General features: G+C 33.8%; 1 protein-coding gene across 1 annotated transcript; it reads left to right on the top strand.

Moving 5' to 3' along the window:
* Window positions 1-9,391: 9,391 nt before the first annotated feature.
* On the top strand, window positions 9,392-23,368 carry LOC143235468 (protein FAM151B-like). The gene is made up of 3 exons (XM_076473679.1): window positions 9,392-9,600; window positions 13,806-13,993; window positions 16,427-23,368. The coding sequence occupies exons 1-3, from the start codon at window positions 9,394-9,396 to the stop codon at window positions 16,707-16,709; spliced, it is 678 nt and encodes a 225-aa protein (XP_076329794.1). The 5' UTR covers window positions 9,392-9,393; the 3' UTR covers window positions 16,710-23,368.

Genomic DNA, 23,368 nt, shown 5'->3' with positions numbered 1-23,368 from the left:
AGTGTTCTACAATTCTTCATTGTTTTCCAAGCAAATGGTAAAAAGGGTCAACGCTTTATTTCTAAAATCTACTGTAATTAAGTGACTAGTGATCTGAGACATGGGTCAACCGGATTTATGCAAACCAGTTTTTTTATCTCTTGGTTTGCTAGATTATGGATAATCAGGGAATGAGTGTAGCGTATCACAAGCTTCGATTTCACTTGTACATGTCTGATTACAGTGAAAGATTTACTCTGAACCAATCGGAGCATTGGATGTTACCATAATCTTGTTTCAAAATAAATCACGTGATTTGTATTGCGTAGTTTCGACAAACTCTTCATTTGGTTCTAAATTATACTTTAAGCAACACCTTATATTTTAAAAAAATGTATTTTCAAGACGGAAGGTATGGATATTAAAACTTTTATTAAAATAAAGTACAGATCAACGCTTCGACCTTCTTAGATCATTTTCTGGTTAACAGGTTAGATGACCTAAGAAGGTTGAAACGTTGTTGTGTACTTGATTTTAATTAAAGTTTTAATACCTATACCAGCCGTCTTGAGAATACATTCTTACTTCAAGTAGGTTTCTCGTCATCACGAATCTTATAGTTTAATAGATGCACCAAATTTCGAACAAAGTTACTGAAAATAATATTTTTATATTTATGGCACAACTATTAAAGACATTTTCATTGTTCATAATTTCAAACTACTGATCAGAAGGAAGACAGCCAGTTAATGTCACCCATCTGTCACGCTAAGGGATTGACAGCCACTGTTGTGACGTACCCCAATTTTAAATGTGAGAAAAATGTTCTGTGGTAACGCGGAGATTCGAACCACCTTCACCAGCTTTCACATTCAGGGTTCCATCATAAGGCCTAACTTCTTTCCCTGACAAAAAAAAAAAAAGGTAATATTTTACCTGTACTAGTGAGAAAAACAACACCATGAAAACCCGTTATATTTTGGTCTTACGAAGGTGCGCCCGTTGTGTAACATTTGTGCGTATAAAATTGTAAGTAAGGATTACATCATCAGATATATCTTATTCGAATCTCGAAAGTACCTATATCTAGCTTGCTAAGCGAAATGCCATGCTTGTTTTTAAACAGCACGAATATACAATTATAGTATTTATTTCCAAGGTTATCTGATTAACCAGTACATCGCTGAACAGTTCAGCTCACCACTTTAATTATTTATGTTGATAATATATTTTATAAATCTATTTTCGGTGTTCCCTAAAAACTCATTTAAAGTTTTCAATCTTTAAATGTTCATTTACAAGCATGCCGTAAGTATAAGTGGCAAATACACCAGTTGTAGCAGACAGTTCGAGATAAAAATCTCAACAAGTCGCTGGGATGTTTTACTTTTCTTTCCAATTGCAAGCCTCGAGACCGCCGTTTATTTTTAATCGAACCTTCTGGCACCAGGTGCGCGGGTTATCCACCTCGCATTCGCGACAACAGAAATAATTAGGTACATATTTTCCTGCTTTGTAGCTAGTTACGTTTTTATTTTAAGGCTGGTATTATATTTAAGAAATTGATTTCGTAAAACTCAGATATCTATTTTTAGTTTATAGTTTCATGACTGCTAACCTGTTTCCTTACAGTATCTCTTCGTACAATGAATTCTGTTCCTAGATTGTTTAACCTGTAAGTATTATGCAACTTATTAGCAGTTTCCATGCAACAAATGCTTGTGTTATTGGAAAAAGTGCATTGACATTAACAAAGACCGAATTAATTATTTAATAATTACAAAAGGTTATGTATGTTATATTAAAATAATTTGAATTCGCAAATCAGCAAGTTATATGATACCAAAACTGACATAAATGTCTCAGTGAACGGAATGTATGACAGCTACTTCTTGACAATATTTAGTCTTAATTAGGAAGCGAAATGCCTACGAAAACTAATCACATTCGGAAGAGGTTTGGAACAGTAATTTCCGACGCAAAATGTTCATACGTACATGTAATAAAGATGTGTTTAGAAATTAGATTTATAATTTCAAAGACGGCGAATCCCTTGTTCTTAATGGCAGTGAAAAGCAAATGAATATGGATGAATTTGGGAATTCAGGACCATCCAGAAAGAGACCTGCAACAAGTTGGGCCCCACCCACCCCAAAGAGTAAAATGTGGCCTCTTTTAACAGATGAAAACTCACAAGCACACAAACACATATACCCGTAACATAAAGCGATCGTCGTGCCTTGGACAACAGAATGTAACGTAATTTAAAAAAAAAAGAAAGAATAACACCAAATCGAAAAAGCGACATAGTCGTGAGTAAACAAGTTGTTTTCACTACATATCTGTTCAACCATATCATACCACAAGATGATGTAGATAAATTATCTATGGATATCAGTTGGACTGCATAATTGAAACGACTGCTGTGAAACGATTTTCCTTAATGCATCTAGTGTACAAGGAAAATATAACAGTCGTACAAAGGAGTCTTTTGACTGATAGCGTGAGACTTGCATAAATATTTCTGTTCTGTCCTAGTTTAAAAAATTTCATGATTTTACCTTTGCATCCGTGTTTGGCTTTGGTCAATATAACAAATAATAGCCAACTACAAATCAAACACAAAAATTCTACGTCTTAAGAATTACAGTTTATAAGAACTTCGTTTTAGAACCATATTGATCTAATTTAGTGTCAGCTATTTAGCAAACATATAATCTTGACCAATCAAAGTCAAGGCCACAAATTCATCATTTTTATAACTTTATATGTGATAATGTAAACCTCCCTATATCCATACTGTTTTTACGTGTCATGTGTCATCTTTGTATAAACAATAGATCTACACAGTCATCATTAAATATAATTTTTCATGGAGATGGTGTAATGACTTACATCATAATGAAAATGATGTGTCTGAATGTGAAGAAACTTTAACTTTACTGGTGATGTAATATTATCAATGTGTTTCTACTAAAAATACACTAGCCAAGGTTTAAAGATCACTGATGAGTGAAAAAAAGCATGTATTGGACAGTTAGCACACGGATGAGATTATTTATCTATTAGACCAAACTTATGATCATGACAGCTAAGTTTAAGCACTTGAGACTAGAAACTGCCCAGTTCAAAGCGTGATTTCAGAAATAATAATAATAATAATATCTATCTTACTTCACAGCATGTTGAGTAGAAACGAAAATTTAAATCAGAAAACAGTTCGTGCACAAGCACAAAGTCGCTTCGTCTCGCAAATGTATAGAGTTTACGTGTAATCTGCTAGATTTCAACAACAGATCTAAAACAGATTCCAATTTTCCTATGAAAAGGTATTGCTATAGTTGTTTTTTTTCATAAATTGCAGGAAAATCTGAAAATAAAAATACAAAGACAATATACAGAGGCAAATGGCACGAACGTTGCTACTAAACTACAACTTGTAAAAGAAACTATAAGCGTACAAGAAAGAACTATGAAGCATCTCTAGCATCAACTTCTTCTTTCTTCTCAGTCATTAAGCTTTTGCTATTAAGAGAGATCAAAATCTTGACCTATTAACAAAGAACTTTATTTTTGTGTGTGTAACTTTGAGGAAACAGAAAGAAACCCGTTGCACAAAATGTGTGCAGAAAGTGACGCAAAACGTCTTCACGAAGCTATGAAAAAGAAAACTGACACCACATTAAGGGTAAAATTAAGCCATGCAATAAACCGTACAGATGTCCATGCTTCAGAAATATAATATCACAAAACGTATTGGCTGTAAACTTCACAGACGTTCTTGATATGTCTGAAGACAAATAAAAAACAGGCTACAGAAGTATCTCATTAGTGTTCTCCAGGCAGGACTGAGGCAAGAACAAAATTTATGTGTATACGATTTCCCCATCCCTCTATCGGTGGCTCAGCGCGACATCTGACAGCTTATAACATTAGAAAATAATAAGAATTTGATATCAGCAGTGGCAGTAAAACAGATAATTCATTGCGTATCTTCATGCTTAACAATAAACAAACAAATATCTGAAGTACTTACAAGAGGGAAATGGAGTAGCCAGATTTGGGATCATTATAAAACAACTGATATAATTTATAAACACCAAAACCGCTGATATCGTCAATAAACCCGATAAAATGACTGCAAAAATATCGACGACTCTATCGTTGTGTAAACTGTAGACAATACCATTATAGACGATTGTTATATTTTCTGGAAGTCTGAACTTCCAAGTTAAGTTTCTGTTACGTTTAGTTTCTGAATTATTGCATTATTTGTGCTACGTTTGATGTTAACGGTTGTTTTCCTTGGTGGTTATTGTCAGTCATGGATGCAAAGATGGCAACACACATTTTCTGGCACTAGGACTGGCCCAAAAGGAGTTCAGGTAAGTCGGTTGCTTTCAATCATAAAGCTTCACAGCATTCTCTTTGTCGCATCATATGGAAACGACGTTGCAGGGCTATTGGAAAGAGATACGGTCGTCAGATAGAGTACGAATGGACGCGGCAATGTGAGCTTGAACAACATGGCGTGGCTCTAAAATAGTTCCTAATATAACGTAACCAGCCTTTGTATTCTGAGTTTTCCAAATGTTGATGTTCGTTTAATTTTTTTTATATTACAGTAATTCCTCAAAAGCAATCTAACCTAGCTCTGTAATAAAAGAACACAATATCGTGTGTAGCAGTTAGTGGAAAACGACAGTAAATGGAACAAACTATTAGAAGTATTGGCATTAGAGAAACTAGTCTCGACACATTTTTTAGAAAGACAACGTGAGAGTGAAAAGAACGTATGAAGGTGTTGAAACTAGTTTCTCTAATACTAAAACTTCTGACAATTTGTTCCATTTCCTGAGGTTTTCCACTAACTTAGCGCTCCTTGAAATAGACGCTGTTACGAACAATCGCTGGGTGTTGTCAATACTTTGTCATATGATACCGTTTCTAACGGTGTGAAATGTAAGTAAAGTAAAAGTGTTGTGGGATATTTGCTCAAAACATTGCGTATGGTTTCTTCATTTTTTGGGGATTCACTGGGCTTAAAGTATAGTGTGAAAGAATACAAGACATAACTTTTAAATAACCGAAATACTGTTTTCATTGTTAGAGGTTCTAGATGTTTAGAGAGCCTCACCCTATCTTTAACATCTGGGCGTTCCAGTAAAAAGTACGAAGGTTAAATGAAACTAGTACTACAGCTGGTCAGCAACAAACCTTCGTGGAATTTAAAATAAGAATAAACTTCACAGTTCATAATATTCTAAGTGTTTGTTTGTTTTTTAACTGATTGCTTGTTTTAAGTATCATTTTAAGAAATGGTTAATCATATATTGAAAACATTATATATTACTAGGAAAAGGTTGTTTTTGTCCCTCACAGGTAATGCCACCTTTCAATTTATTGGACTATTTTCCTGACGCCAAAGGCGATGGTCGGAACGTTTCTTGGGCTTTCGAAGTCAACAACAGAGGAAGATTAGCTGTTGCCCTTAGATGTAAGTATTCACAAACTACAAAAAATACCTTGGAAGAAAAACATACGGTGTGGTATTCAGTTTCACTTCTACTTATAGCTTTTTACAACTGATCGAAGATATCTGTTTTGTTTATTTATTTCATTCGAATTTCTTCAAACGAATGGAGGCAATACCATTTTGATGTGTCGACGGCAATTTGCTCAAGCTTCTGTCTCTGAGAGAGTGGAGCTTGTGCGAAATGTCTCCCGCAAAACAAGCGAAATCTCCCTTGAATGTCTGACATTAAACATGCGAAAACTCTCTTAAATATCACTCACCCAACACGTTAAATCTCCACTGAATGTCTAACACAAAACCCGCGAAAATTATCCTAAATGTATCCTACAAAACACACAAACTCTCCCTTGAATGTATGATCGCAAAACATGCGAAAATCCCCTAAGTGTCTCGTGAATATCTAACAAAAGCACGAACTTGTAAATAATAGTTAAACTGTGGTAAAGCTGTAACAAAAGACACTTCATGTAATATGTAAATATTCTTATTACACTAAAGTCTATTTGATTGTAAAAACCTATTATAAATACAATTCATAAAAATAGAATAAAAGTTACAACGTAACTTATAATATTTGAATGTTGCTTTAGCCAACAAATAAAGTAAACACAGATTAACAAACTATCAGTTAAAAATAACAGTAGTTTTAATGCTACATTTCAAACTGTGTTTATGCCCTTTCTCAGAAGCGGCCCGGCGGGTTAAGACATTCGACTCGTAATCTGAGGGTTGCAGGGTCGAATCCCTGTCACACCAAACATGCTCGCTCTTTCAGCCGTGAGAGCGTTATAATATGACGGTCAATCCCACTATTCGTTAATAAAAGAGTAGCCCGAGAGTTGACGATGGGCGGTGATGACTAGCTGCCTTCCCTTCAGTCTTACACTGCTAAATTAGGGATGGCTAGCGCAGATAGCCCTTGAGTAGCTTTGCGCGAAATTCAAAACAAACAATTCTCAGAAGCTAAGAGGGACCAAACTCACGTGTTACAATGATTTTTTTTTGTTGTGTGTGGAGAGTATAGATTCCTTTTCATGGAATAGTTATAGAAGTAATTAGGGATAATGGAACAACCTGACTACTATATTGGGGCGTTTGTGGATTACAAAGGGTCTTTAATCTCTACAGTGGAGCAAGGGTGTTTTATATTATTGTAAATAGTTTTGACTTTTCAATAGTTAAATCTATGAAGAATGGTAAAGACTGGTTAGGATTACTGCACATTTCTTCTTGAGCGATTAGAACAGAATGTGCAGTTAAGATTTGCTGGTTCTCGTTCCATTAACACAAAAACAGTGTGAGTGCGTTATAAAAATGAATGTAAAATCCTATTGTTTGTTCTGGCAAGAGAAGTTCACGAACTGGCACTAGGTGCCTTCCCTTTAGTCTTCAGGCTCAAAATTAGGGGAAGCACAGATAGTCTCCATGAAGCTATGCGCGAAATCCAGCAAAACGAACACCTAATTAAATGTAATTAACTTCAACATAATAAAAATTGAAGTAACAATATAAGGCTCGAGAGAAAACACAGTCATATACATATATATATATGTACATAATAAAACATATACACACACGTACAAAGATATACAATGATATACAATTATTTGTCATATATCAATATATGTGTATGTATAATGATGAATGCCAGAAAAGTATAGATTATCAAAGCAAAATAAAATTAGTGTTATAAAATTTTAACTTACTTCATTGGTGATAATAAAACTAGAACATTTAAAAATTCCGTATGAAATTATATTTCAAATCTAATTAGTATTTAAATATCTAATCACCCCACCCCTACTTCCCAGCGTTTTAACACCTGCCTGCCACACGAGCCAGGCTAGTATCTTTTAGTACCAAGCCTAGGATGGTCAACAGGGAGCTTATTTCAGAAACTGGTGATTTGAAATTATTTCAACATATCTCAATGAATGAAACTCGACACGACTTCTAAAACAGTAATAAACTAATATTAAATAAAATATGACATGATGAAATCTATAGGTATTATACTATGGTGGTACCCTATTGGACATTATACCATCTTTCTTATATTTATTCGTCATTACAGAAATAGTATTTGTAACTTGATAATTGCTAGAGAAATCGTCTTGTAATACATCGTATAACTGTTTCAACTTCGACACCTGATCTGGAAAATAATAATTTTCTATACATGATTCTAATCCCCTCTTTTGAAGGTAACTATACTGATGTGCCCTTTGTTTCATGTTTTGCTGTCAATGCAGTAATCAAATGGTGAATCTTCGATTCAGTTGATATGTTAAATTGCTTGGAATATCTTCAAAACTTCCTTCCCTCAACTGACCTAAACTCATGGTTTAGTTGATCACTACACTTAAACTATCTCATTTTAAGCACGTTTCATTGCTATAATGATTTTTTACATGTTTTAATTTACATGTTAACTTTTCAATGTTGGCTCTCATAGTCTTTGCTCAGGTCAGGATCTGGTCCAGCAATCTAGTCCTAGAAAATAGTGTCAAACGTTTTCTTTTTGTCTAACCAAAGCAATCCAAATCTTTCTGGAATGACTCATTTTTGGGGGATCTCTGTCCAGATGCTGGACTTGCTGGTGTCGCATCTGTTAAAATGATTGTGTTTAACATCCTCCAGAAAGTAGTGATGCCTCCATCCTTGTGCCCTTCCAATTTCGGCAGATGGAAGTTCCATCATCACAGATCCTTTTTGAATCCTGAGTCATCCCCACAGTGTGATCTGATCCTGGTTGTTTCGTTGTTTTTCCGCCAAAGCGTGTGTTGTTAGGCTTTGACTAATTGTTGGAAGTAAGCCCAAAGGGCTATCTGTGCTCTGCCCACAAGAGTGTCGAAACCAGGTTTATAGCAGTGTGAGTCCACAAACATATATGTTGTTAGGCACTTGAAAAATTTCTTTTGGTCATCCTGATTTAGAAGTACCAAAAGCTGGTTATTTTCACTGGTTACCGGGAAGATATATTGCTCTTGTTGTTGTTTTTTTGTATCATAGTCTACTTGAACATTATTCAGTTGCATTATTAAATTGAGTTTATAGAATTCACTAAAGCTTTGAGAAATATAAATTTTAAGTATCTTTATTGCTAATGGTATGTACGGAAGTCTTTGCTTGTTATATATATATATATAGTCGAATCAAATCTCATTAAAGTTACTTCAATTTCAGAATCACAACTTTTATTTCTAACATACTTTAAGACATTTTTTTCTAAATTTTAGCGATTAATGTGATGTCATTTGTGTTTAAAGGAAGTTAAAATATTAAATACTAATAACTGTGTATAAAAATTGATGATGACGATAGATTTCTTGAGATTCTCTCTTTTTGGTTGAGGTTACTTTCGTGGGACTTTTGGCTACGTTACTTTTCAATACGTGAAATAAATTGAAATACCAGAGTTTATAGCACAAACTGTATCCGTGCCTTGAAAGTTGAACGTTATTTTTGAACTGTAAAAATGTTACTCTCTAAAGTGTATACATACATATAAATATATATATGATAAAAGTAAAACTGTTAAATCATTACAGCATGTTGATATGTATGAAACCTTTGTTATTATGTGAGGTATAAGCGCAACGCCAAAGGAATTCGACCGTTTCATGTCTATTCTTACTTCTACATTTTTACATCTTACTGATGTATAATAATAAACAAAAAATGTTTAGGCTACTCCTTTGTACTCCTATTCCTGAAGATGAAAGATCGAAAATGTCATTTTTTTAGATATTAACGTTCGAGTACTTTTAGTTTGTCTTCCATTTTGGATTTATGATTTAAGAAAAAAAATCATCCCTCTATCTACCAATTTGTCAACTGATTCTTAAACTTTCAACTTTGCTCTTTCAGCTTATGTGATGATTTTAGAAGCTGACGTCTGTATGTGTAGCAGCAGTCGTTTTCCCATCCCTGTAATGGGCCAATCATCAAACAACAATGACCTTACTTTGGAGGAGTGGCTACAAGATGTCTTGTGTCTCAACAACAAAGGAATTAAACTGAATTTTCGCACTACTGAAGTGGTTGAACCTGCTTGTAGAGTATTGGCACGTGTTGCTGATCAGGTAACGAATGTGTCATATACTGTAGAAGCTCGCTGTATTTACTGAAATATACCGTAAGAAACATTACAATGATTTTTGTAGTGCTTTATTTTGTTTCAAGTTATGTATATATTACTTGGCAAATCAATTATTATAATGAGTATTTACAGTTTCTAACAAAAGCTACATGGTTGTTCTCAGACAAATGCCCATGGTAAATTGAGTGTAGATATTCAAATGATAGTGTATATCTTTCTGTAATTTTATTGGTTACCTAGTAGCAGCGTAACCTTTAGTTTTCAAAGTGTGGCCCAGCATGGCCAAGCGTGCTAAGGCGTGTGACTCGTAATCTGAGGATCGCGGGTTCGCATCCCTGTTACGCTAAACATGATCGCCCTTTCAGCCGTGAGGGCGTTATAATGTGACGGTCAATCCCACTATTCGTTGGTAAAAGAGTAGCCCAAGAGTTGGCGGTGGGTGGTGATGACTAGCTGCCTTCCCTCTAGTCTTACACTGCTAAATTAGGGACGGCTAGCACAGATAGCCCTCGAGTAGCTTTGTGCGAAATTTAAAAACAAAAAACAAAACAAAGTTTTCAAAGTTAGACCACTTTCACATAATGAATTTGGAAACTTTGTAAGTGAATGTGCAGTTACGATGACTATTGTGTGCTCGTTTAAATGATGCGTAGCTATTTAGTTGTAAGATAATTTATCTTCTACAATGTTTAGGCTCAGCATGACCAGGTGTTTAGGAGGTTGGACTCGCGATTTGAGGGTTGCAGGTTCGAATCCCCGTCACACTAAACATACTTGCTCTTTTGGCTGTGGAGAGTTATAATATTACGGTCAATCTCACTATCTGTCAGTAAAGGAGTAGCCCAAAAATTGGAGGTGGATGGTGGGAACGAGAGGGCAGATAGCCTGTGTGTAGCTTTGCGCGAAGTACAAAACAACGATTTGGTTACAAGGATATTTTATTTTCTCTACTGTTTAAACGGTACACAGCTATTCGTGTGCAAGATATTCTGCAGGATGTTCTGAAAGTCACTGTGCAGTTTTGTAATCAGCATTCATTCAGTCTATTTCAAGCCAGCAACTGATAGCAGTGTTTAGAAACAAAATAAGAAGGATCCAGGCCTGTATTGATCCAACGGGGGTCACTTTCAACATTGTTTATAATTGTCATTCATATTTACCTCCTGTATTCTATATTGAAACATGTCTGTTAATAAATATATAAGTGCACAGTGACTTTCCGAACACCCTGTATATCGATATTCTGTATTGCTTAGACATTGCGCCGATGTAAGATGCGCAAGACAGGAGCCCCTTTGCGTCGGTCACAGTGCAGTTTTGCACTAAAATAAAACAAAGATGTCTTTATTTTTGTTCCTCGCAAGTACAGCGGTAAGTCTACGGATTTACAACGCTAAAACCAGGAGTTCGATTACCGTCGGTGGACTCAGCAGACAGTCTGAAGTGGCTTTGCTATAAGGAAAACACACACTCTTTTTATTTTCTAATGATCGATACGTTGTTTAGAATATTTAAATATTATTGTGTGCGGGTATTCTGATTTAAAAATTAAACAAAAAATTGATATTTAAGAAAGAGTTCGAAAGCATTAGCGATTGGTATAATCTTAGAAGCTTGTTTTGTTTTTTTATGAAATTCGCGCAAAGCTACATTAGAGCTATCTGTACTAGCGGTCTCTAATTTAGCAGTGTAAGACTTAGAGTGAAGGCAGCTAGTCATCACCACCCACCGCCAACTCTGGGACTATTCTTTTACCAACGAATATCGGGATTGACCGTCACATTATAATGCACTCACGGCTGAAAGGGCGAGTATATTTGGTGTGCCGGAATTTGAACCCGCTACCCTCAGATTACGAGTCGAGTGCCTTTACCACCTGGTTATCCCGGGCTGTTTTAGAATTGTGTGTTAGGCGAGATCGAACGTAGTAGAAATGATTATACACACCTCATTAAGGCCCTGCATGGCCAGGTGGTTAAGTCACTTGACTCGTAATCCGAGGGTCGCGTCTTCCAACCCCGTCGCATCAAACATGCTCGCCATTTTAATCGTGAGGGCATTATAATGTGACAGTCAATCCCACTAGTCGTTGGTAAAAGAGTAGTCAAAGAGTTGGCGGTAGGTAGTGATGACTAGTTGCTTTCCCTGTATTCTTACACTGCGAAATTAGGGACGGCTAGCGCAGACTGCCCTCGTGTAGCTTTGCGCGAAATTCAAAAACAAACAAAACAAAACCACAACACAAGATCCTTACCTTGAGAAGTACGGAGTACGTCATGAATACTGAAAATTTAATCGTAAAGAAAGTACAACGTAATGTGCACGTGCTTGTTACGTTACTGTACCACATACTGTACCAGCCATAACCTTTGATGTTGCAAAATAAGCTTACACAGTAATAAACTGTTTTTAATTTCTCCCTCTACTTTTAACCAGTTATCTTATAAATAAAATATATAATTCTCTCGTATAAAGAAGTTATGTCATTTTAAGTCTTAAAGTGATTTCGGTATACAAGCAACTTTACTTTCAAAACTCTGGCATATAAATTTTTCTTTGAGGGCACTTTCACGTGATCTCTGTCTGACCTTCATATGAAAGTCTTAGCTCTTCAACAGTTGATAAAGAACTAGGTTGTAAAACCTATAGCATACGTTACACCTGTGCCTTCAAACTTTATTGTCTGGAACTGAGAAAGGGCTTAGTCAGTATTTAGGTTTGTAAACCTCTCTAATATCGTGGATAAACTGCACTAATATATTTACCAATACTCTGTTCTGATTCATTCTTTTTTCCCAAATGGAGTAATTTAATACAGTCTTGCCAAGCTTTCGAGTCACGATAACGTTTAAGCAACGGTTAAACTACAATAAATTTAAGGCATTCTTGTTTTGATATAAGCTTTTCTGGCGTTATCAAGTGAAATGGGGTTCGATCCCTCTCAGTGGACTCAGCAGATAGTCCGATGTGGACTATAAGAAAACACACACTCAAGTGAAATAAGTCCCCCTTTTCTTCTAATTGGAGACTTTAACACTTTTTTAACGCGTTGCGTTCAGGTAAACGTTCATAAGATAATTTATTTGAAATCTTTAGTATCTTCCCTTTCATTTATATGGTTTATAAACGGTTGTGGTTTATCTTAACACAAGCAGTACTAACCCTTAAAAATCAGATCTAAAGTGTAAAAGCGGAAGTGACGTTTGTAATATATCTTCTTTAATGTTTTTCTTTTTTGAAGTTGCAGGGCGAAAAGTAACAACAAAGGCCCGGATGTTGTCGAGTGTTATTGATTGATGCTCTATATATTTCTAAATACACGAAGACTATCGATTTGAGACCATAAGTCAATTCCATTCAACTTATGTTGAGAGAAAACGTTAGCGAATTCCAAATAGATCAAATCACTAAAATATAGGTCAACTATGGTCGCTTTCCTTTGCACATTTTGATTGGTAGTTAAGGAATACGACTTGCAATCTGCTGGTCGCGGGTTCGAATCACTAAACATCTTCGCAAGTTCAACCGTGGGGACATAATTATGTGACGACAGTTACTCCAATTATTCGATTAACCAGCGCATGAATTGAAGTGGGAAGTGTACTAACTAATTCTGTAACTTCTAAACTAGGGACGGTTAGCGCAGAAATTCATGAAACAAGCAAACTAGTACGAAACATCGATTAATATTTCATTGGAAAATGATGTGTTAACACTAATAACCATAACTAATAATCATAGGCCCCTCCCATGTTTATCATCATTTTGTGGATACATTTTTTTCAAACGATGATAAACAATAATTACAATATAATGAGCGATAACACGACGACGTTATTAGTGATAACATGTCGTCATTTTATGGCTCATTATTTTGTAATTATTGTTTATCATCGTTTGAGAAAAAGCATCCACGAAATATTGATAAATGAGGGAGGGGTCTATGATACAGGTTCTGTGCTTCCTTATCAGTTGACTGTTACGATCCATATCACAATAGTCGTTACACAAATAGAATTATAGGTTTTTTAACAAATTAGCTTTAAATTTCTCTCCATATTCCAAGAAAGATCAGGCGAACCAATGCGTACCAATCTGTTGTAGTTTTTTTCTTTTAGACTAATAACTAAATCGATAAATCTTGACGAGTGCCTATGTGCTTAGTATGCGATATCTTATATGTTTTAGTTAAGAGGACCCATAATCCTGAATGCCGAAATTTTGCCTGGTCCTAGCAGTGCTTTGACTCCTCCGGTGGACGCCTGGACGTTCCTTACTCTCTGTCGGACACGATTTCCTCACTCCACTATCTCCATCAGTTGGACGATGTATCCAGAAGTTATGGAGGTACAGGAGGACATCTGTAGTAAACCAGGGTGAGTTAGAGTTTAGAAATACAACCACCATCAACCGTTTTAGTTATGCAGACTTGCATTAAATTTCACATTATATCATTATTTTATATCTCTGTGTTTTCAGAAAAGTGTAATGTTAAATAGATACTCGTACTAATCCCTATGGTCCATAAGAAGTTTTACACCCAATAGGCAAACATATAGAATGAGCATGGTGGAGCACGGGGATTCGAACTCTCGACCCTCAGATTGTGAGTGGAGCACCCTACCCACCATGCTATCTCTAGTATGTACATGATATATGGATTTATATGACTCGTGTTCTGTAGTTTTCTGCCAGATAGTTTAGCCTTATAAAAATTCTCTCTCTAATATAATCTTCTAAGCTTAAATAAACTATATATATATAAATATATAAAGTTTCATGTTAACATCGTACGTACTTATGTTGTTTACATCATCTTATACATATTTATGTCATATAATTATGTGCATTTACATCATACAATTATATGTGTACATCGTATAATTATGTATGTTTATATTATATAATTATACATATTTACATCATATAAATACATGTGTTTATATCATATAATTATATATATTCACATCATATAAATACATATGTTTGCATCATATAATTATATGGCAGACTTGAAAGAAAGCAGCTGCTCAACATCACCTAGCGTTAAGAACTTGCATTTAACAAAAAGGTGCGCTTTGACTGTCACTGTTATAACGCACCTATATTTCCTCGGTGAGAAGCGCAATTTTACAGTAATGTGTTTTAGAAAACCAAAAAAATAACTGAAAACTATAAATACGGCTGAGATTCTTCTAATTTAATTAAGAGTCTGTATCATTATTATGGGTCGATTTCAGTATTCTGCTGAGAACTGAACTAATAATAACAATTCGAATAATATTACACTGACACAACTTATCCGATTTAAATCTTATGTCGTTGAACGTTGTTTTTGTTTGTTTGTTTTTGTTCTCTTTTTTTTTAACAGAATGTATCATCCACATCTTTATTTTTAATGTTTCATTTAAAATGTTTATTTGTTTGAAATTAAGCAGAAAACTACAAAATGGGCTATATGTGCCCTGCCCACGTAAATTGTACAAGGTCTAGCTATGCCTGGTCGTCCCCGTTCTTAACCTGTAAACTAGACGAAAGGCAACTAATTAACAGCACCCATCATTTACTCTTTTGTAGTTGAACGTTTCGATCTCAACGTTTCTCTTATAGTGCACCTAATGCCCCAAAGTGCGGAGCGCGTTTCTGTGGCAAGAGGCCAAGAACAATGAACTCTTGAATTTACAATCCGGACATGTTAATAGACTAGGCCCCACACGGACTTTATTTGGGGCACTTTATACTCTGTTGTAGCACTTTGTTGTATGAATTCTACGTATCGATCAGCCTTAGCTTATTGATTCTATATCAAAACTACTGTATTAACAGTCCATGAGAATACCTTTGCATTACGCAACGTTCTCGGATTTGAAGTATCCCTAACTTTACCAATATGTGAAGTAGGGGAAGCTAAAAATAGCCATTTCACAATGAATGGAGACAAGTAACGTTAAGGTTCGTAATGTACGTTTCGACCCACGCAACACGCTTCACTCTATACTGGCGTTTGTAGTTCCCGACTTAATTTCTCGGTTGTACTTTGGAATTATCAGCCTTAGGAAACACAGAGTGAGAAAAATAATAGTTTAGTTTATTGGTTGAATTTCGTACAAAGCTGCGTTAACCCTCCATAACTTAGAAATGATCTGGTAGAGATAAAACAGACAATGAATACCACTCACCGCGAATTATCAGACTACTATAATCGAATAGTGGAATTCACCGAAACTTTATAACGACCACTCAAACTTCAAATTGTGAGTCTAGCACCTTAACTACAAGTTAAAGTCAGGTCACAACACATGTTTACAATGGTCACAATGCTTTGGTCTTATATACTGAACAAGAAGTGCGATGCTATGAATATTGTGTCTAAAATGATAATTTCTGACCGCTTTATTAACACGTTACTGAGTAAACAATAGGACTGCAATATGTCACTTTAAAACGTATTTGAATCTACAAGCTATATTTCTAAGAAAGCTCATGGTACTTTGTATCATATATTTTGGCAATACGGTTTTATTTTAGAAACATAAGTTTTTTTTATCGAATCCAGCATAGGGATTTTTTTGTTGTTTTGTGTGTTTTGGTCTGTCATTAGCTGAACATTGTTCATAAGGCTGGAGCTATTGCGTGACGACTTAGAACGTGTTCCCTTTAACGTATACATACATTTTTATAGAAGTTTAATATTTTTATCGAAGCGACTTCTACTTCAGTTGTTGAGGTGTTACTGTTTGACTAGAATGATTTCATTATGTTTCTACTAAAAACCTATGGGACTGTTTTCTCTTCTCTACTGTGAACAGATATTCTCTGGAAATGATAGACAGATTGGTCGCTCTGGTGAAGGAATACAGTCTTATTCAACCCCTCATGTTTTCGATGGAAGGGGCTCATCTCAAGTATTCCATTCCGGAAGTCCAGCGGCTCCTTTTCCAAGTCCCTAACAGCTCTTTGATGATCCATTCCGAGAGAGGTGACCTTCTCACTGTGGAAGATTTGCTGCTTTTCCGGCAGTCCTTTGGTGCCACTCAAACCTTTTACCATCTTCCCGAGGATTTGCTGAAGCATTTCTACACCTTGATATGAAAAGTTTAATTGGACACGTAAGGGAGAAAGACATGCTTCAGGCTACCAGGTGGCGTAGAACAGCTTCATATTACGTCTTTTGCTCGTTTTGATTGGACGTTTTATGTATTTATTTTAAGCTTACTGTTGCAGGTTGTTAAAGCAACAATTGTTGTTACTTTAAAATTAAACAGAAACGAAAACTGGATCATTAATATTTCAAACTTTGTTCCTAACTCATGTTATGCTCCGATATAATTGCAATTGCTTAATCCACTGATTGCCTTACATCTTAACTTGCAAGTAGTTAGTTTTCCAATGGAGCCTTTGTTGCCTTGTACATAGATAGGTATGTGCTAAGTAGAATTACATGTTTGTGTTTTTTTAAGCTAATTCAAGAAAGATAATGTGATATGTGAAATGAAGTTTTGTTAGAATAAAATAATTTTTGTGTGAACACATGAAAAAGTTGAAGTGTTCTAATAATTAACTTGATGTACGTAAAAAACGGTGTCAAATATAAAGTACCCTCTTTTTAATGTATAGTAGCAGAAATATATTTTGATATAAAGGAAATTGTTATATTATGTTTTATTGCTTGAACAAAACCTATTTTATTGTACTGAAAAATATATCATTGTTTTCCGATACATTATTTAAACTTAAAGAAAGAATGAGAAATTATTTTGGTAAGTGAGTAGAGTGTTTGTATTATATTTAATTTAGGACAAAGTTTTGTCTTATGAAAGGTACTGCTGTCAGTTCATTACTAAACCATGGCACGTTATTCAAAAGTGTTTTTTTTTTTTGTTGATGTAGTTATTGATGTTATTGATGTTTAGGTACAAATGTGAGTTACTCTAAGAAATGGCCTCTACTGAAATTAACGTCTTATATATTTTTTGTAAAATCAATGTACAACCAAGTATATTATATTAATTATTTATAGGAATTTAATTATATGATGTATAAGTGACAGTAACTAATAGTTTTCACCACCTAACTGCAAAGTAATTACTACCCAAGTTAACTGAAGAATGTGAGCCGTAAGTGAAAATGTTCTATAGGTTCTACCATCTAACTGCAAAGTAATTACTACTCAAGTTAACTGAAGAATGTGAGCCGTGAGTGAAAATGTCATAGTTTTCACAACTTAACTGCAAAGTGATTACTACTCAAATAAACTTAAATTTCTTTGAGTCATGAGCGACAATGTTTAAACATATTTTATCAACTGACTAGAGAATAGTAATGGCCGAATTTTGTGTGTTTTAAAATGACATATTTTTACTTTATTAACATTCATCACAAGTCCTATTGGCTTCATTTCATCTTTGCGTAAATAAGAAAAACAATTATTAATGACTTGAAACTGAAAGGCGTTTGAAACAGCGAGTTGATGTTATAACCTTTTTCAATTTTGAGTTTAGAAATTTTAAAGGTAAATTGAATCGATGAAGCAACCATAATTACTAAAACAGTAATTAATGATATAATTTGTTGCTCATCAAAATTTAGTTCATCGTATAACTATCTGTATTTTTCTCTGATATCTTTAAATAAAATTACTAAATATCGTACCGTAGAATCTATATAAAAAAACTTTAAAATAACACAAAATACATAATGTCGCTCAGGAACTAAGATTTGTTAAAACACTATATACAAGTATCGTTTCTTATGATGTAGACCAAAGCAGATTAATTATTCACAATTTATTAAAAATCAGCTCCTACTGGCATAGTTTGACCTCACTCTCTGAACAGTTACTAATTGACAAATATGTCTCGGTAAACGATATATTCGTAAAGGAATCAAAAGCTATTTTCATAATAACCTCATTCAGTATTCTTCATCTAATAAATAACTTCCATATCAATGATCATTCGAATTTGCTGGTTCAGATTAAAGCAGAAATAAACCTTTAAGACTTTTTTAACCTTTGTTGTGATGCAGAGGAAATGCCACTAACGGGATCACTGTCAACTTATTAAAGCTACTACTAAACTATATTGTAACATTGACATTTTAACGTTATCATATGTCGTGAATCTGTTTATGATAGAAAAGTATCCCAGCTAATGTATTATTTAATGAAAATATTTCTAAATTGTACGAATTCAGTTAAACTCTAAGATATCCCTATTTTTTCTCCCACAGAAACGTGTTTTATGAGGTTTGTGTCAACTACGTTTCAATCACTAAGTATTGGAAATAATAGTTGCAGTCTCAGAAGTTACGTATACCAGGAGACTGCTCAACTTTACTTAGTAGAAACCAGACCTTTCGTAATATTTGGTAAATATTTTTCTTTGCGGTCTTTTGAATTTTTGATTATTTGAGGCGACTTATACTTTTTATTACGTAGCATTCTTTGAAATAACTTCAAATAAGGCCGATGCTATCGAGGGATAACAGGGAGACAGACCCCCTGAAATCTTGTTGTCCCCAACCCGAGCTAATGTGATCCTCTTCCCCCAGCTACAAAAAGTTGGAATCGGCTTCATATATATAGAGTTTAAATATTGTATAAACAAGTCCTGCAGCACCTGACAACATCAGTTTCTGTTTTTCTTTCTTTTTGTGACAAATTTCTGCGTTACAAGCCTAACACTCCCATCCTTATGAGAAAGATAAGGCTTAGTCCTAACGGTAAAGTTGTTATATTCCATTGTTCTCTGATTGCTTCATTAACACCTGAATACATTGTTCGTCAAAAATTAGCCAAACCGGAAAATCTAGGTGTCGCTATGAATTCTAAGTAGTTTCGCAGAAAAAACGAAGAAGGAGTTATCGCTATGCTTGTACTTTGTTCACAACAGATTAAATGAGGGAAGTGTTTACATTATACACACGTTTGACAGTTTTGAGTATGTATTTTATTGTTTTGAAGATGCATTCCTCCATTTTATAAATAAACATACGAAAGGAAGAAGAAGAGGTGGCTGCAAACACTCACATACAATTCTGATTAAAAGGTAACCCAAACACTTGTCAAAGCGGAAATTTCGGGTGTTGCTGTGAAATGTAAGTGGGGACAGCCCCCCCCCCAAAAAAAAAACAACGAAAGAATTCTTGTTAGGTTTGGAAAATGTTCACGATAGGTTTATAGAACATGTAATGGACTTAGATAAATGTTTATACTATACAATCATGTTCTACAAATTGTTTTGTATAAATTGTATTGTTTCAACGATGTCTCCCCATTATATAAATAAACATCAGACAGAAAAATCGGTCTATATAAACTCAACTATGCCCACACTCCTGATTAGACGGTGTGAAACCAAGAACGTGAAGAAAGATTTTAGAACGAATGAGTTCAGGTGTTGGAATAACAATATACCAGCTGTTCTCTGCACCGCGCACATATCGAAACGATATTTTTAGCGTTGTAAGCCCACTAACTTATCCCTGTACCCACCATCTAGAGGAGAGGGCACAGCAATCGGAGAGTGTTAGAATGTAACGACTAAATTATTCAAGTTAGATAAGGAACAGCTTCATCCATTTTATACATATTTTATCTCCATTCTATTAATAGAAAAAGTAATTATGATTTAGATCCAGCAGCTGTATCCTAAAGAGAATTTAGCAAGTTTAAAGATATGAAAATTGTCTATAAAGTAAAGTAAACATTTTCATAACAATACATTTTGCGAATTCGACGTTGAATATCAATAGCAAAGTAAACGGAATAAGATTATTTGAGTTGGTCTTAGAGTAAAGAGCCAATGAAAAAATAGGAAATATATATATGAATATATATATATGAGTGTAGCTCAAGTTCGTATAACTTAAATCTAAAAGTTAAAGAAGTGTTAGAATGAAAAGAAATGAGACTGTGGAAACGAAACTGTTTTCAACAAATGAACGTAGTAGAACCCAACTAGTGGCTTATAAACAGCAAATCTTCCCTGATAATGTAGCAAACAATCAGCTCAGATACATTGTTAAATTGTCGGCGTAATACTTACGTAAGAATTTTAATGAAGGATAAATATTTTTTTTTCTTTTAAACGTAACATAGTATAAGTTTCTCCTTGAAACGATAACGGTAAACAAATGCTCATTCTAATCAAGTATTCTGTACGATTGTTATATTTCGTAAAATCTCCTTTTTTAATGAGTTTGTTAAAAAATAATATTGCGAAAACTAAAAATAATATTACGAAAACTAAAAAACGAGGTATTAGTTTCAAACAGATTTAAATATCAAAAAAGGAAAAAAATAGATTTTGTGAGTGTTTAAGTAACACTGCTTATTAATGTACGATACTAAATTTATAAAATTTGTAACATATTTGATGTCAAAATACAGCAGAAAAACATATTAAAAAATTTGAATAGTATACTGTTTCTACAAACAGAAACTAAACCTAATAAAGTCGTGTATTGTTTTCAAAAATCTGTCCAGCAGGTGAATGTTGTGTTAATTAATTTTTTTTTACCAATTTATACGAGCATAGTGTACTAGCACAAAATGATAATTGGTTGGGAATTGAGAAAAGTTACTATATTTTTTTTGTTATTATACAAACGCTATACTCTCGTATGAGGGAAACTCAAAATGAAATATTGAAGTATTCAGCCATCTTGTATTAGGTTTCTGTAATCAGATGGAGTGTTCATTCAGTTCACGTACTTTTCTTTCCTGTGAAGTAAAACCATGTACAGTAAAAATAAATATAACACTCTGTGAGGGAAAAGTAAAACTAATAAATAGAATAGCGAGAAGTTTGAGATACAGATCTTAAAGGCATTGCTAAGAAGAAGGATAATAGAATTATATATAAATACTTCATTGTTTTCGTCTTTTGTGTGCATTTTATTTTTTAAATATAAATTTAACCTTAAATTTTATGAGAGTTATAACGAATTTTTTTAGTTATAAAAACAACTGTGATTTTGTTTAAGAGATGAGATTTATGAGAAACGCTTGTACATGTGATATGAATTTTTGTTGTTGTTGTTGTTGTTTGTCAGTAAGTTATAGCTCTGTGAATTGAGGGCTCATACTTTTTATGTTATGAATATCAAAGTATAATAAGATATTACGTTTGTTACGGATTCTAAAACATGAGGCTATTTCAGTGTTTATATAAATGCTTTTTTTGTATTTTAATTACGTTTATTAGACTATTATAATGATAGGATATTTTATACTATTTTATGTTATATTTATATATTATACTAGGATTCCTGTTTAGTAGATAATATTCAATAATTCATTGTATTTTGAGCCTCATAAAGGGTAAAGAAAAAAGAAAAATAATTAAGGAACCTAGTCAGTTTTGATGTGAATTTTCCAAATGTTTTACATTAATTTTTGACTTAGTAAAAATATATGGCACTTGAGTTGTAAAAAGCAGCTATATTACGAAAACAAATATTCCTTAGTGAAAGAACTGAAGCAGGACCAGTTAATTTCATATACTAATATTTGAAATGTAATTATTAATAATTCTTGATTAAAGTTAACGTAATACTGTAGCTGTCTAAGAAGTAAGTGATAAATTATCGAAGTCAGTTCTATACAGCAAGTGGACAAGAAATGCAAAACGTTGTTAATTAATAGACAAGAAACCTAAACCTATAACGATCAGAATATGTTAAATCACCAGTTGAGTATCCTTTCTATTAATGATATCTTCGATATTAGAGGAAAGAGTTACAAGTTATCATTCAAATTAGTTAGATTAAAATGATCGTATTATTTTACGAGTTTTAAAGCCTTTTTATGTAGTCAAATAATTAAAGCCCGAAAGTGAACATTCTGTAATTATTGGTCTATATTTAGCAGAAAAATGCTTAGATTAGGACACAAATGACTTACAGATGAGAACATCTACTATATCAGAAAGAGAAAGCTTTGAAAGGAACACCAGGCTTTTGCTATATGGATATTAATTATAATCTATATGTTTATTTTCTTTATTTATTCGTTATTTTTTATTACACAAATCTTGGTTGTTTTCATAAAACAAAATAAATGTAATTAATTTTTACCTTAAGTTTATTTTCTCTGCCATAAACTTTTTTACACGAGAATAACATATTTGAGAAATTTAATTAAAGTGGAGAAAGAAGATTAGGCCTAGTGGTTAAGCAAATAAAGCTGTTTCTTTATGGTTCCAAGTAAGGCGAACAAATATGATGTTTTAATTTTTCATGCTGTTTTTCCCTGGTTCTGGAGTAAACATTTTCGCGGAAAGTTGTTCGATGTTTGTTTCCCCCTACAGATTTAGTAGTCCATGTATTGTACCAATTAACTGCGTGCTTAGATAAACGTACTTTTTGTTCTGATCTCAATATGGCGGATTAAATAACTACGAAACATTTGTTACACCCATGTAACTGGTTCCAATCTAGAAAGTAATATTCAATCTCGTTAAAGACGTGTATTAGTTATATATATATATTAAAGTTTCTTGCATGGATGACCGCTTTAAATATCATAGAGCGAACTTTTTCTTACCACAGCTCGATATTGGTGTATATGTGATATATATATATATATACATCTTCAGAAGTATTTGTTGAAATTACTTAGCCTTAAATTACAAAGGTGTCAGTTTCACACGGCTTTTGTTATAGTAATGAGGTGTAATGTATCGATTATATATACTGTGCCCACAGAGATTATTGTGCACGCAAGATAAAATAAAATAAGACTTAAA

The sequence above is a fragment of the Tachypleus tridentatus genome, chromosome 2 (genome assembly GCF_004210375.1).
Source record: "Tachypleus tridentatus isolate NWPU-2018 chromosome 2, ASM421037v1, whole genome shotgun sequence".
Taxonomy (NCBI): Eukaryota; Metazoa; Arthropoda; class Merostomata; order Xiphosura; family Limulidae; genus Tachypleus; species Tachypleus tridentatus.
This window is presented reverse-complemented; position numbering and strand designations above follow the sequence as displayed.